Source organism: Glycine soja, chromosome 8 (genome assembly GCF_004193775.1).
Source record: "Glycine soja cultivar W05 chromosome 8, ASM419377v2, whole genome shotgun sequence".
NCBI lineage: Eukaryota > Viridiplantae > Streptophyta > Magnoliopsida > Fabales > Fabaceae > Glycine > Glycine soja.
In genome coordinates, this window is record NC_041009.1 from 20816036 (window position 1) to 20829379 (window position 13344).

Genomic DNA, 13344 nt, shown 5'->3' on the forward strand with positions numbered 1-13344 from the left:
ACATTTATGTATTTATTATAGTACATTTTTTATTATTTAAAATCTATTAAAAACTATAAAAGTAAAAGGAAATAAATGAAACATAGAAGGAAAAAAAGAGATAAAAAAAATGAAATAATTTTGTAAGTTGTTTGATGAAAAAATAAAAGGAATGAAAATTAAAAATATATCTAAAATGGCATAAATATGTTTAATTTGTGTATAACTGTATAAGAATAAGATCACCTTTCTCTCTCCCTTTCTTCCATTTTTGTATGAAATACTCAACATGTGGATCTCACTTATTTTTAAGTGTTTCTTTTATTAAGTAACCAAATAGAGTTTTTGTAAAAAAAGTAACCAAATAGAGAAAGAATGATGATTTTGTTGTCTTTTTATCCTCTCCGGTCCTTCTTTCAAGTTTCTAGCATATCAAACAGACTCTTATAATTTATGTATAAAAAAAGACACTAAATAAAAATAAAATTCACAATTTTTATAATTCTAAATAAATTTTAAGTGGTAATAGTCTAATAGAGTATATTAAAAAAAAACGTTTCTTCGTGGCAAACAGATTATAGCGCTACTACAACACAACATCAACTTATTATAGGCTAATGGCACCGGCAAATAGACATATAGTATGTCTAGAAAGGAACAAATTGGTTGGCCATATCCATCGCATGAGATAAAATGGGCAAATACATGCTAACAGTTTTGTCACCTAACTGAAGTTGTAGTTATAGCCTTATAGACAAGTACGAGTATATTGGAAGAAAAATATAATTAAATGAAATTTTCTCTCATATATACGTAAAGTAAATAAAAAATATCTTTTATTAAATCATTTTTTGTCAATTCACATATTTATTTACTTTTAAAACAAACAAAACATATCTTAGACTGAGTTGGAGTTATGAGGATATATCATAAAAAAATAGGGACGGTACAACTTTCAATTCCAAGTGATGAGAGTATTTAGAGTAACTTTAGTGTTAGATCTTAAGTAAGGATTATGAACTCAAAATCTGATCTTGTGTGGATCTTCCAATAAAGGGGGTTAGAGATCTCCAAGGTGAAAAATGAGTTCTTTTATAAGAATCATAAAGATCTCTGGCATACCTAAAAAAGAAAACAAAAAAATATTGAAAACAAAAAATCAAAAATCAAGAAAAGAAGGTCATTGAAGAAAAAAAATAAGAGAAGAAGAAAAATAAAAAAAAAATGAACTTACTTGGAGGTGGCCATGAACAATTGCGATGGAGGGCCGCGAAAGGGGAGGGGGATGCAGTGTGAAGTGGAGGGGAGGAAGAGGGAGGAAGGAGAAGGAAGAAGGTGGATGGGAGGGGGAGTGGCAAGGAAGAAAAAGAATAAAAAAAAAAGGAAGAAAGGTTAGGAGACAGAGAGCACAAGAAAAAGAAAAGGAAGGAAGCGTGAACGTGGGGGAAAATAAAAAGAAAAATGAAGTGTGAATGTTGGGGGAAGACATTGAAGGAGAAGAAGAAAAAGAAAAAAAGAGAAAGAAATTTTTTAAATATTAAAAAGTGAGATGTATGTAGGACCTACTAAAAATTATCTAAAATCTTAAGATGAGATATATCACTAAAGGAAAAAATAATAAAGATCTTGACAGGTCTTCAATCACAATCCTACGGGCACGGTAAGATCCATCAAAAAATTATCTAAGATCTCAATTTAGAATCTACCACTAGTGTTAGTTCATTAGCAAAGGCAAGTGACAAAATTTGAGTAAATGAAATGTGTGAAATCAATGACATTAACATGATTTCATCTGCAGGCTACCTTATCATCTACCAAATTGGGTAAAAGGGAAATTCAGATAATGATTCAGATATTTTTATTAATATTTTTTGAATGAGAAACTAAGTTAGATATATTCAAAGAAAATCTCTAAAAAATTAAGAAACTTATTTTTTCATAAAACAAACTTAAAAAAATATTTTAAAAATAAGTTGTACACTTGAATCTCTTTGGGGTATGAACTAATTGTTGTGGAAGAACTCATTTGAATATTTGGACATAATTTAGATTGAATGAATTAATATATAAACAAGTGTTCTTATATATGTTATAACATCTTTCATTTATACCCCTCCCACTTACAATTTCAGATAATAGTTTTTCAAACTTGATTTTAAAATTATTTTGGTGAAATCATTTTAAAAAGGCTTTAAGTTTTTCACACACACCATATTATAATTTTTATAAAAATAAAATTTTATTTTTTAAATAGGAAGATTTTCTATACAAAAAATATTTGCTTCCTTAGACACCTCATCTCCTTACTCTTCTTCACATTCATCTATTCTCATTTGAATACTCTCTTTTTTGAATACTCTCTTTTTATGATGAAGTGGTGAATTTAATTATCACAAAATATATTTGGTATATTCTCTTATAATTTTAAGTTTTGATATCAATTGAGTGATAATTTGACATTTATAATTAAATGTAAAAAATAATTTCAAATATATATATCGACTTAATAATTTAACTTAATTTCTTATTTCTTTCAATTTATCATTTTTACATTTTTGGTTCTAACTTAAATTTGAATATTTTTTTTTAAAATTATCAATAATTAAAAATAATAATATATCACAATATTATTTATCATAAATTTAAAATATAATTTATGTTATAAAAAATTATTTAATAGCAGTGCAAATTTCAATTGTTATGTAACTTATATATTAAAAAGTATTTATTTATTATAATCATGATTTGCTTTGTAATCTGATACACACCAAATATCATATAGAGTTAAAACTTATCATATTCTTATTCTATGATATTCGTATGATATTATATATATCTTATCACCGCACAAAAACAAGTCCTTATGATCTAAAAATAAATGGAGAAAGTAAAGTAGTAGTATATTTTCAGTTGGGATTCATTTGGGCCAAGAATCTTGGACCCAATACGTCTACATACATAGACATGATTTTTCTTGATCTTCCCTCAATTCACATTTATTCTCTGACGCTGTATTCTATTCTGTACCTGGAGGGAGCCATGAGTGCAGCTGCGTCATCCTCCGCTACTCCTTCCGCTGCCCAAGTCCTCTCCCTCTTCCGATCCCTCCTCCGCGCCGCGCGCGAGTTCCCCGATTACAACATCAGGGAGTACACCAAACGACGCACCATCGATTCGTTTCGCCACAACGCCACTCTCTCCGACCCGTCTCAAATTTCCACCGCCTTCGCCCACGGCAAGTCACAGCTCGCCGTCGTTAAACGACAGGCCGTCGTCTACTCCCTCTACGACTCTCCGCTCCGCAGCGTCATGGAACTCCAACAAGTCCCCTTCTAATCACGATAATCTCAGGGTTTAGGGTTTATGCCTCTTCATCATCGCTTCATCGCTTTCTATTCATTAATGCCAATTTGATACATGCTATTACTGCAGGTTCTCAGTATGACTCTGTTGAGGTCTCCACTTGCTCTGAGAAGATCAGAATTTCGCTATTTGATTCCCATCCCTCATTTTTTTAGGACAAATTTATGTTTTTTTTATATATTTAAATTGAGTGGCACTCCTTAATAATAAATGTAAAACCGGTTTTTAGTTGTTAGGATGATATGAGAGTATTTAGTTGGACGACCTGTAAATTTGACATTTTTATTTAATTTTTTATATGACGATGATGATGATGTTATCCTTCACTATGACAATTTGATGTGTTTGTGCTGTTGTTATGATAGATTATTCTGGTTTTGTCTTTTACATTGAACAAGCAATTACATTCTTGAAGATTTACATGTTCCATTCGAGTTGAATGAATTAAAGCATGTAATCATTTGTTTCACGGCCAATGGATATGTTATGTATGTAGGTTAGCCTGATGTTTCTTTTAGGTGGAGACTGGTGTAGTTCTTGTTTGGAATTATTCCTGTGGTTATGTTTTTCAGACCATTTGTTTTGTCCCTAGAAAAATAGAAGAGAAAAATAGCAGACCCTGTATAGTCTATTCTCAGCGAGAACTCTACAACTACTGAAAAAGAATATGAGGGTTCATATGTTATTTGTGCATAGCATTGCAATCTCGTTCTTTTCCTACATTGTTAGCAGCTTCTCTGATTTTTGTAAGCTCATCCTTTTGTATTTTCATGAAATGTGGGATAAATTTGTCACATTAAAAAATACCGGTTTTAATTGGAACTTCCCGGTATCTGAAATTCTCAATAATTAAATATATGTTGAGACAAATGGTGGTAGAGTCTAAAACCTCATGAAAGGGAAGTTGAAGACATTGTTGGAGAGGTTGAGGAATCAATGGCCGAAGTAGAGGTTGGAGAGGAATGGAGGTGAGTGACGTGGTCAGAATGTGTAAGGGAGGTGGAGTTCTGTGAGGTTAGGGGTTATGATGTGTCAGTGGGTGTTGTAGGAGACCAAACCAAGAACAATGGGTAATGGAGGTATTCCGAGAGAATGGGGTGTTGTCAGTAATGGTTGCTCTGATTTTTACAAAAATGGTGGTGCCAAAAAGTGTATTTCATGTGAATTGTTCATTGTCTACCATGCATGTTCTTCCATCGTGGTTACTTAGCGTATCGGTTTTTGCATTGGGATGGGCTGATTCCTGGTATGCAGGGAATGGTTGAAAGAACGGACAATGAATCTTTAGTTCAAAACCTTATCCAATGAATATTGAAAGGGATACTCCATTACGATGATACTGATTTTGGTTCCTTTTGTGTTCAAGTGCGTCATGAATCATTAATCTGCTATAACATTTCATTTTAATGAATTTAGATACAATCCTGCGTCTGTTATTTGTACTTAGACATGGTTACTTTGCGTAGATTGATGAAAGCCGTTGCTGAGAAGTGGTAGTTTTGGAATAATAATCTATATTTTTTTACGATAAAGAGATTTAATTGATCATCCAAAATACCTTTCGAATTTAACTTGATTATTGGATAAATCAATGGTTTAAAAAAAGGCGAACATCTATCTATCCTCCAGAATCGAGCACAACGAATAAGGGAAAACTTGCGTTTGGAGCCAGAGATACGATATATATCAGTGTATCTTCAAAGCTAGCATGATATATATCAGTGTATCTTCAAAGCTAGCAGATATAGTCATATTCGTTAATCGTCACTTAATCACTGTTTCTTCCCATTTCTTTAGTTTTCTTTCACTACCTCAGTTTTTCACCCGCAAGACAATACGATAAGAAGAATGTTATAGGTCACAAGAACCGTTTCTCTCTGATGATCCTTTCACCCGCAAGACATTCCTACCATCTCAATACATTTAATCTTTCATTTTCTTTTTATTTCTTTACATTAGCTCACTGTCGTTGGCATTCAATTTTCAATTCAAGCATAAAATACAAAGAATGAATAAAGATTCAAGCATTCAATTCAAGAATGAATGTTATAGGTCACAAGAACCGTTTCTCTCTGATGGGATTCTTTCACCCGCAAGACATTCCTACCATCTCAATACATTTAATCTTTCATTTCACTTTCTTTTTATTTCTTTACATTAGCTCACTGTCGTTGGCATTCAATTCAAGCATACAATACAGAGAATGAATAAAGACTCAAGCATACGAATCAAAATATTTCATGAGTCAAGCAAATTGGTTTGGTCCATGATAAAATCATTGTTCAATTATCTTCAGTTAGACATTAACCACATTTTGGCAATTTTCCGGCCTACTGTTAAAAACCTACAATTAAATCATCCGAGTCCGGAAAATCGTGGTTTGCTTATCCTTTTCTTATTTGGTGTATCAAAATATTGTACTGGTTATATTAGCTCACTAACTTTCTCCCCAAACCATAGAAAGAGTACGTGTACACAAATCCAGCCCCTGGTTTTTTATTATTATGTTTCTCTCAACGGTGTGCACATTTGGTGGTGTTTTTCATGAGATATTCTCATTAGAGAACAAATTACACAAGTATTTGACTAGTGTGCCGCAAATCATAGTTGAGTAACACAGCAGCATGGAATTTCTATCACATAAGGTGACACCATACACGTGTTAAAAATCCCAATAACTTACTAGTCATATAACTATAAAATCTGTGCCTTCTAACTCATTTCTCTTTCGTGGCCACAATCATCCTTTTATTTTCATTGTACCTAAAATGGTACTGTGTGTACTGTGTAGGGAAATTTAGAAAGATTTGATCATGCTTCTCATCTGAAGCAAGAAAATTGTTCTTTGAAGTGTTAGTGTCCCAAACGCAAGTGTCTGTTGCTTCATCCCTACTACATCATATAGGCACCAAGGCTCAATGTTTTTCTATGCTTCCATCAACTTCTGTAGTATTTATATTTGTAAGCCTATTGTTTCACTGTTTAGGGTCAATCACCTGGAAAGCAACATGTCACTACTACCAACATTGAGAAAACAAGTGAATGAAAATTGCTTCAAAAAATGTTGCGGAAGGGCTGATACCCCGAAAGTAGTAAACAACAGTAGTTTGAAGATTACAAGCCCATTACTGAACCAACGACCAGTTTAGACACACGAATGAGCTCTACCAATCTGAAGTCCAATAAAAAAAATACTCCTAGATTACAATTAAACAATACAAATCTAACAGAAACTCAGTCTTACATGATTCATGTCATGGCATGGCCATTCACGTCAAAATTTTCACCCCTTTACTGTTCCTTGAACCACTTCTGTTTTCCATTTTAAGTGGCAAAGGAGCAGAGAACAGAAGCTTCTCTCGGTGTGCTTGAAGCTGCTCTTTCACCACATTTCTGCCATCATTAACAAGAACCCTTCTAGTGTTCCTCTCCCCATCATCACTGCTACGCGGCGATCCTCCACTCTCCACCACCAGCACTTCCTCGTCATCCTCAGCACCCTGAGAAGAACCCACACTGTCATCTTCAACTGCACCACTCACATTCTCCAAAACATCTCCTAGCTCATCACTAGATGAACAGCTACCATCTGAACATGCCACATCCCCACTATAAACCTCACAAATATTCCTATTCTTAGCAAACCTCACACTCTTCTTCACTCCAGGTTGAGCTCCTTGCCTAGGAAGGAACACCCCATTTTTGTTTTGGGGCACCTCATTCCTTCCACCAATCAAAACATTGGTTACCCCATTATCATGAATGCCCTCCTCAGACTCAGAATCTTCTTCATCATTAGCAGAAACCTTACACAATTTACTAAGCTTCTCAACCCTACCTCTCAAATTCTGCAACAGCTTCCTCCTCTCATCATCATCTGAATTTCTGTGCTTTTGGACTTTCTTACCACCAGACCTCACAGGCTTTGCTGCTTTAACATAAAGTACATGTTTTTTCAAAGCAACCTCTTCAACTGAGTCCAAAAACTGAACCAAATCTCTGCTAATCGACCTTTTCCCATCCACAATCATTGGATCACAACCCTAGAATTAAAATTAAAACTTTTTTAGTTAAAAAAAAGAATAAAATCCTAAAAATGTTTTTCGAAATGCCCAATGATGAGATTACCTGAATGGAATCGAGCTCGAGGAGCAAGTTCATGGCTTTAAGAGAAATGGCTGCGAAATCGACATGGGTATGGCTGGAAAATGAGGACTTGAGAGCGTTGAATGTGGATTTGATGGAAGCAAGGTGTTTGAGTTGGGATAGGGTTCTTGATCTGCGAGCGAGGAGGGAGCGAAAATGGGTTTGGATGAGGCGCGCAGCGGCGTGGCGGAGGGAGTGGTGGGTGTAGTGGTTGAGAGAGGATTCGAGGGTTTCGATGCGGTGGAGGAGGGAGGACATGGTGGAATGAGGTTGGCGTTGAGGGTGATGGTTTTGAGTGGGAAGGTTGAGATTTTGGTGGGTGTAGTGTTGTTGGGAGGGAATGGGAATGGGAATAGGGTGTGGTTGGGGTTGAGAGAGGAGTGATGCAATGACTTGTAGAAGGTGGTGGTGTTGGGGTGGTGAGGGTGTGCAACAGGTGTAAGAAGGGTGGTGGGGTGGAGGGGGTATGCAACAGGTGTAAGAAGAAGGGTTGTGGCAGCTGCAGCTGTTGTGAGTGGTGGTGGGAGGAGGAGGGGTGTGGTGGTGGTGATGGTGGTGAGAGGCCATTCAGTGTGTGTCCTGTTGAGCCCACCAGCACCACTGTGAAGGAAAAAGGGTTTTTGGTTTTGGTCTTGTGACTCTTGTTGCCGTGGAGTTGCAGAACGTCGAGTACTTGGTCAATTCAAAGGCTATTTAAGGTACCGTTTGAAGTAGACGTGAGTTTCTAATTTTCGATTTTAAAATACAATTTGAAAATTGAAAGGATTAGACTAAAATGGTTGTGAGTTAATTTTATTTTTTTCCAAAAAAGATTTCAACTTATTTCAAAAATAATAAAACTAGGTTTGTGGGTTTTAGTTGTTAGTTTATTCTAATCCTCACTCAACTGCTCTTTTTTTTTTTTTTTTTCACTCTGTTGTTCGTCTCTCCTCCACTGTGGAGATCGATAAAATCTCTCTCTTCTCCACCGCAAAGACTAACACCACCACCATTGAACTCGCCTCCATCACCTCCCCAATCCTTAGTCTCACCACCAGAACATGTGCAACACCTCCTGGTTCCATCATATCTCCCTCCTGGTTCCATCATATCCATGCGTTGGCTCGAGAAATCCTTCATGGGATGTGCAAGCTCTTGTGTGGCCTTCTCGTTGCAAGGATTCTGGACAAGGAAGCGTGGGGAGATGACACGCTACAAGGCATTGAGGAGACGAATCTCGTAGACGAGCACGGCACCGCCAGTCTCGAAGGCGGCAAGGAGATCGTGGTTGGCCTTGGAGTGGACGAGGGAGTTGTGGACCTGCACGTCGACGATGAGGCAGTTCTACTCGACGCCGAAAATGCAGGTGGTTGCTTCGATTGTCAGACTAAGGGTGTCGAATGGCCAGGGGAGGGACATCAGGGGATGGCGAAAGGGCTGGTAGACTTGATGTTAACGAAGGCTGCTGGGACTTCTTGAAGGAAGATGAGTTGAGGACGGCCGAGATGGATTTCACGAAGTAGCCACGGTGATGAATTTACAACAACTAAAATTTTAAAACTAAAATTGAAACTCAACACTCAAAACTGAAATTAGGTTTAGTTTTTAATAATTTTAAAATTAGAAATAGAAAATCATCCGAACGGGAACTAGAAACTCTATTTTTTTTAATTCTCCTACAATCATGGTATCTATTTTTTTTTACAAGAAATGGCATAATAGGGAGATATCCCACCCCAATTACTTCATTCTGCGTAGGACGATAATACGTTAAAACTACAAATAAATTCGTACCAAAGAGATTAATTTACATGCTCACACCACAAACAGTTTTACTACTTAATTACAATTATTCAGGACAATATATCCCACCACTAATAATTTATTAGTTTTTGTTAGAAATAACAATAAGGACAAATCCAAGGGGACACAAACAAACAAAGTCCTTGTCTAAAATTAAAAAGAAAATCTTATACATCATTCCTTCTAAGAAGCTCTTGCATCACTCTCCTTCTACAACAAAAAATTAAAAATTTTAATTTTAGTTTTTCTCTCTTAGGATTCTTTATTTATATATGAGAAAAAAAATTAAAATTAAAAATACTAATAAAAAAAGATAGATAAGAAAAATAAACTTTTAAATTGATATTTGCTTAATTTTCTAATAGTAATAAACTATATATCTAATTATACACATAAAATTAACAATAAATATTTTTGTTAAATTTATTATTTATTAAAAGTTATATATTTAAATAATTGTGTAAAAACATCTCTAATAAGTGTAATTTAAGCAACCACTGTGTTTTTTAAATGCTATATTAATCAATCCCATTATCAATTATAGTTAAACAACTCATACACATTGTACTCTAATGATATAGATTTTTTTTTTCTTTTTGAAAGGTTAATATTAATTGTTAATTGATTAGTATTTTAAAATAAACAATTTGTTAAGCAAGGAACGCCCAATAATACACTTATGAATCCATGCCTTGTGAAAGAAATTCAAACTCACAATATTTTCTCTTCTCTTCTCCTTTCAAAAAAAAAAAATATTAAAGATTCCTAGGGTATGTAAAGATATTATTAAGATCATAAACAATCATAATGGTGGGGAAGTTGGTGTTTAACATTTTGGAATGCCGTATGTGTGACTGCAAGACCGAGGAAGAAAAAGCTTGTATCTTAAGGGCCAAACCCTGACATGATCCAATAATTTTCCATGTGGCCACTGGCCGATGGCGCTATTGCTAAGATCACATTTCTGCTCTGCTTCTTCCTTGTAATTTTTCTTACCCTACCGCTTTGGTTTGAGTTGCATTTCTTTTTCTTTCGTTTGGTCATAGTGTGTATAGGGATTTGAATGTTGGTGTGCTCTATTGGCACAAACAAGTGTGGAGCTTTGAAATATTCGGGGTTTCATCAGTTTGACTAGTAGTATAGCTTATCTTAAGCAATTAATTCTTAAATCACAGCCAAAGGATACCCTACCCTAGCTTCACTCAAAATGAATATAATCAGATCAGATGACACAAACGTAAAATCGATTGGGGAAAACTAATAGAAATGCGCCTAAAACTGGTGAATAACGAAAGTATAAGATGAAGAAAATAAGTCGGGCAATTGTTTTAAAATCAAAATTTTAACAGAAAAAAAAAATCTTTTTGATCATTTGATAGTTTTCACTAATAGTCCAAAAGAAAAAGAAAAAAAAAAAGGAAAAACTGTTGGCATTGCAAGGTTTTGTACTTGCAGAAATGTATATATATTCTGCCCATTTTCATATTCAAACTAATAATTAAGCAATGGATGATATTCTATTCAAATGCAGATTGGAGGTGCTAAAACAAGTGATGTTCCTAAACAAAAAGGGGAGAATTCAACTGGCACTGGATTGCATATGGCCCGATGCTTTCTTCAGCATAGCAGCATGCTTTTGTCCTGCAAGATGATAGTTATAAACTGTCTCACTATTACACACCACGTTACATATAGCACATATCTTAACTGCTGAAGCTGCTGCCCCACCCTCAAGAACTTTCATTTTCTTTTTCTCCAAATCCTCTGCAGTTTCAACTTTTTTTCTCTTACTCTTATTCCCACTTGTGGACTTGCTCTTATCATCCGGTAATTGGGGTCCTATTAAAGGCTTAGATGACACAGATGGTTGAACTTGGGTAGGTGTCAATGATTCCCTTAATTTCTCCACGTTCTTCTTGTGCTTCTTTCCTAATTTATGCTGGTCCAAAACGTCCTTGCTGGTGCATTCTATCTTGCAAACTTCACAAAATGCAGGTTGCACAATCTTAGTTTTAGCTTTCTTTTGGTTCTTCTTCAGTATTCCATTGACATGAGGTAGAGTTGTGGTATTTGTCCACCACAGAGAGCTACTAGGATTTGCCATAGCCAACTGTTCTGAGCCATTGGATGGCAAAGAGATGCCCTGCAAGGTTGTATGGATTTATTTCCAACTCAAGATAGTACACAATGCAGTTAAAACAAAAAAGATGAATGGAGCATACGGACTTGCATACAACCATTATATGAAATTCAATATCCTATTAAAATCCTCAACCAAACAGTCTTAAAAACAACTGATACAATCAAAACCCAGAGTCCAGTCAAGGATGTTTTTAGCAGTTGTAAGCACTGTTTAGTGTTTACCAATCAGATTTCAAATACATGATTAATGTAGAGGAAATTACTAAGATTATAATAATTAAAAGATAATGCACATAATGACTTTTTACCATAATGCTTCTAATAATAGCATAGGCATAATGATTTACCAATGTCACAAGTTACTACTCCAATCCAAGTACTGGTCAAAACTTGTTCACTTTCATTTTCATTTCCTTTACCTTATAGAGTTTATTCAGGTAAAAATTTTCAATGGCAAACTGAAAATAATACTGGTCAGTGACACAAAAGAAGCGCCATGAATTGCCAAATAAAATTCATAGTAACATAGATCTCTAAAACAGAATAACTCAATAAAATCGTTAAACCAGGTTCCTATCAATTGGAATATGGTATCCACAGAATTCCATATGGATTCTACCTCCCTAACTCCAAACAAAATAAAAAGCAACACAGAGCCATACACCATTTCCATCTGGCACACACTATGAGCAACACAAAGCAATCATCACTGACAACCTATGAATTTTCCACAACACTTCAACTAGCTGCCACTAGACAAGAACCTGATCATTTCAATCTTGATTTTCAACTACTTTTAATATACAAGCAAAGTCTTACAAAAACAGTCTACCACCGCAATTTTGGCCGTATTTTCAAGGACTTTGGGGTCTCCGCCACCTCAACACAACCACAATGGTGGCAGCATTTGTCCACAATTTCCCACAATATCAATGATCGCAATGGCGATGAAACCACAATCGCAACTGCAATTTTAAACCTTGTAACCAGGACAGCAGGAATTGCCGAGGGGACCAATTTCACAAGCACGGTTATGAGCTCTACCCTATACATAATAAGAATCAAACTCATGGCCACAAGTTATTTAATTCCAAACCCTTTCCTCAATCACAATCACTGTAAAAAAAAATCGAAACTTTATCCGAAAACACAAAAAGAAAGACCGACTTACAGGTGCATAGAGAGTAGGGTCAGTACCAAATTGCCTAACAGCATCTCTAGCAGCCCAATTCTGGTCCAAGCAATACCCAGAAGACGAATTATCCCCAACAAGTCTCTGAGCGTAGATCAAAGCGGGAACGGGTTCATGAGCCGCATAGCTAATAGGGTTCAATGGTGTTTGGGGATCAACCCCGGGAGGGTTGATGGGAAGAGAAGAAGAAGAAGAAGAAGAGGGGTTAGGGTTTTGAGGGTAAGAGGGGTAATAGGTAGGAGGATATGAGGATGAGGGTTGTGGGAAAGAGGGGAGTGGGGTTTCGGTTTGAAGCGATTCAGCCCAATTGCTGTATTCCATGGATGGCTATGTGGGTGGGTTTCAATGGCATGGAGATTACTTAATCAAGAAGATGGTGGAGAAGAAAAGACTTATTGCATGATCCCCAAGAACTATTATGACGGTTTCTGATCATCCCAAGCCTATTAGGTTACAAAATTTCCCCAAATGAAATATTTGAGACATTAAACTAAAATAATTGTGTTAATTAATTTACACGCCTGTTGATGATTTATTTGTTTCTTTCTTTGCACGTTTATGTTTAACAGAAGACCAAAAAATCATATTAAAAATAATTGCATGATTTTTTTTGTACATATAATTGTAAATGAGTATGATAATTGAGATTCTTAAAATTTTTCAAAAACAAAATAAAATTATTTAAGACTTCTAGGTGAACTGTTCCCTCCTAACAACGATGTCTGATTTCTCCACTAACT

The 13344-nt window shown here is 35.4% G+C and overlaps 3 protein-coding genes across 4 annotated transcripts; 1 reads left to right on the forward strand and 2 right to left on the reverse strand.

Annotated features, from left to right (window-relative positions):
• The first annotated feature begins 2901 nt into the window (after positions 1 to 2901).
• LOC114422992 (LYR motif-containing protein 4-like) lies at positions 2902 to 3729 on the forward strand. 2 transcript variants are annotated; one of them, XM_028389573.1, is made up of 2 exons: positions 2902 to 3338; positions 3412 to 3729. In XM_028389573.1, exon 1 carries the CDS (start codon positions 2944 to 2946, stop codon positions 3313 to 3315), a length of 372 nt encoding a protein of 123 aa, XP_028245374.1. In that variant the 5' UTR covers positions 2902 to 2943; the 3' UTR covers positions 3316 to 3338; positions 3412 to 3729. The 2 variants fall into 2 exon arrangements, with proteins under 2 accessions (XP_028245374.1, XP_028245375.1); XM_028389574.1 differs by having other exon boundaries at positions 2902 to 3331.
• Positions 3730 to 6368: 2639 nt separating this feature from the next.
• Positions 6369 to 8177, reverse strand: LOC114422881 (BAG family molecular chaperone regulator 8, chloroplastic-like). Its single transcript, XM_028389436.1, has 2 exons — positions 7471 to 8177; positions 6369 to 7385 (listed from the first exon to the last, which is right to left on the reverse strand). The coding sequence occupies exons 1-2, from the start codon at positions 8053 to 8055 to the stop codon at positions 6612 to 6614; spliced, it is 1359 nt and encodes a 452-aa protein (XP_028245237.1). The 5' UTR covers positions 8056 to 8177; the 3' UTR covers positions 6369 to 6611.
• A 2438-nt stretch (positions 8178 to 10615) lies between these two features.
• Positions 10616 to 13086, reverse strand: LOC114422690 (zinc finger RNA-binding protein-like). The gene is made up of 2 exons (XM_028389172.1): positions 12584 to 13086; positions 10616 to 11413 (listed from the first exon to the last, which is right to left on the reverse strand). The coding sequence occupies exons 1-2, from the start codon at positions 12923 to 12925 to the stop codon at positions 10850 to 10852; spliced, it is 906 nt and encodes a 301-aa protein (XP_028244973.1). The 5' UTR covers positions 12926 to 13086; the 3' UTR covers positions 10616 to 10849.
• Between the last annotated feature and the right edge of the window lie 258 nt (positions 13087 to 13344).

Excerpts from the sequence above, each read along its gene's own strand:
- LOC114422992 (XM_028389573.1), top strand. The coding sequence starts at position 2,944 with ATGATTTTTCTTGATCTTCCCTCAATTCACATTTATTCTCTGACGCTG.
- LOC114422690 (XM_028389172.1), bottom strand. The coding sequence starts at position 12,925 with ATGGAATACAGCAATTGGGCTGAATCGCTTCAAACCGAAACCCCACTC. Across the intron at positions 11,414-12,583 it reads ACCCTACTCTCTATGCACCT|GGCATCTCTTTGCCATCCAA; the intron begins GTAAGTCGGTCT and ends ACAACCTTGCAG.
- LOC114422881 (XM_028389436.1), bottom strand. The coding sequence starts at position 8,055 with ATGGCCTCTCACCACCATCACCACCACCACACCCCTCCTCCTCCCACC. Across the intron at positions 7,386-7,470 it reads TCGAGCTCGATTCCATTCAG|GGTTGTGATCCAATGATTGT; the intron begins GTAATCTCATCA and ends TTTTAATTCTAG.